Below are 1,132 nucleotides of genomic sequence, written 5' to 3' on the forward strand. Positions count from 1 at the left end.
ACTGTCCTAGAAACCCAAGATGGCTAGGCATCCTAATCATGTGCCTTGGTCATGGAGGCCAGCAGAATAATAGGGTTCAAAAAAGGACTGGACAAATTTATGGAGGACAAGTCCATCCGGGGCTGTTTCACAAAACCGTCAGGAATGTAATCCAACATTAGAACATCCAAAACCTTATGTCTGTGGCTGGCTGGAAGGGTCTGACAGGGGATGGACCACTCTACCCATATTCTGTTTCTTATACTTCCCCTCTAAAAAATCCACTGCAAGCAACCACTGAAAACTGATTTATGTTGTAACCATTATCAGCTTACAGGTCTTGCCAGACAGCAATTCCTCCCTCATCCTCCTTCCTCCAAAAAATGTCCCTTCCAGAAATCAATAGCCATGTAATGTACATATGTACAAATGGCACAAGGAGGCAGAAATTGTGTGGAAAACTGTCATCACCCACCCACCTATGTAGCAGAGCCACCCTTCATGTTCCCACTCTGTTCCTTTAGGCTCCACATAGCTTCCATGTGCTTGGTGATCTCGGTCTTCCGGCGTGGAAAATTGAGCCTGCGGTCAGTGTGGTCCATGCTGATCAAAGGTGTGCTGTTCCAACCAATTTCCTGGCTCTCTGTTTGTGGCTCCGAATATTTCTTGCTTGGCTCCAATGTTGCGTGGTGAATGAGATTCAGAAATTCAGTGTCCACAGGCTCCTCCACATTGTCGTGCCAAGACATTGGTTTCCTAGTGAATGTGTGGATACGGCGCTGCGGGTTCAAGCTGAAGTGCGTGTGCAGGTGCTGGCAGCGCAGCTCCTTCTGCACTGTCTCACGGAATATCTGGTCCCGGTGCACTGCATCTACTGCCTCTTTGTCCGCACCACGCAGCGCCATGGCTGGGCTTTTACATTGTGCCATGGCGGGGCATTTATATTGTGCTTGGAGTTTGTGACTTGATAGCCAGTTGAGTGGTGGCATTTTGACATCAGAGTCCTCCACAACCAATCCCAGGGGTGGAGGTGGGTCTGTACATACAGTGGGCAAAATAAGCAATGGCATTATGACCTCAGAACCAGGTTCTAGGATGGGAGAAGCTATGTGAGCATGGTGGGCAGATTAACCCATTGGCAGTACAATCAGAG

General features: G+C 48.6%; 1 protein-coding gene across 1 annotated transcript; it reads right to left on the minus strand.

Annotated features, from left to right (window-relative positions):
* Positions 1-367: 367 nt before the first annotated feature.
* FAM183A (family with sequence similarity 183 member A) lies at positions 368-884 on the minus strand. Its single transcript, XM_019521863.1, has one exon. It carries the CDS (start codon positions 882-884, stop codon positions 459-461), a length of 426 nt encoding a protein of 141 aa, XP_019377408.1. The 3' UTR covers positions 368-458.
* Positions 885-1,132: the final 248 nt, after the last annotated feature.

This window comes from Gavialis gangeticus, unplaced genomic scaffold, assembly GCF_001723915.1.
Source record: "Gavialis gangeticus isolate Ggan-Ray unplaced genomic scaffold, GavGan_comp1, whole genome shotgun sequence".
Taxonomy (NCBI): Eukaryota; Metazoa; Chordata; order Crocodylia; family Gavialidae; genus Gavialis; species Gavialis gangeticus.

Bases quoted from the DNA above. Each gene is read 5' to 3' on its own strand.
- FAM183A (XM_019521863.1), bottom strand. From the start codon at position 884: ATGGCGCTGCGTGGTGCGGACAAAGAGGCAGTAGATGCAGTGCACCGG.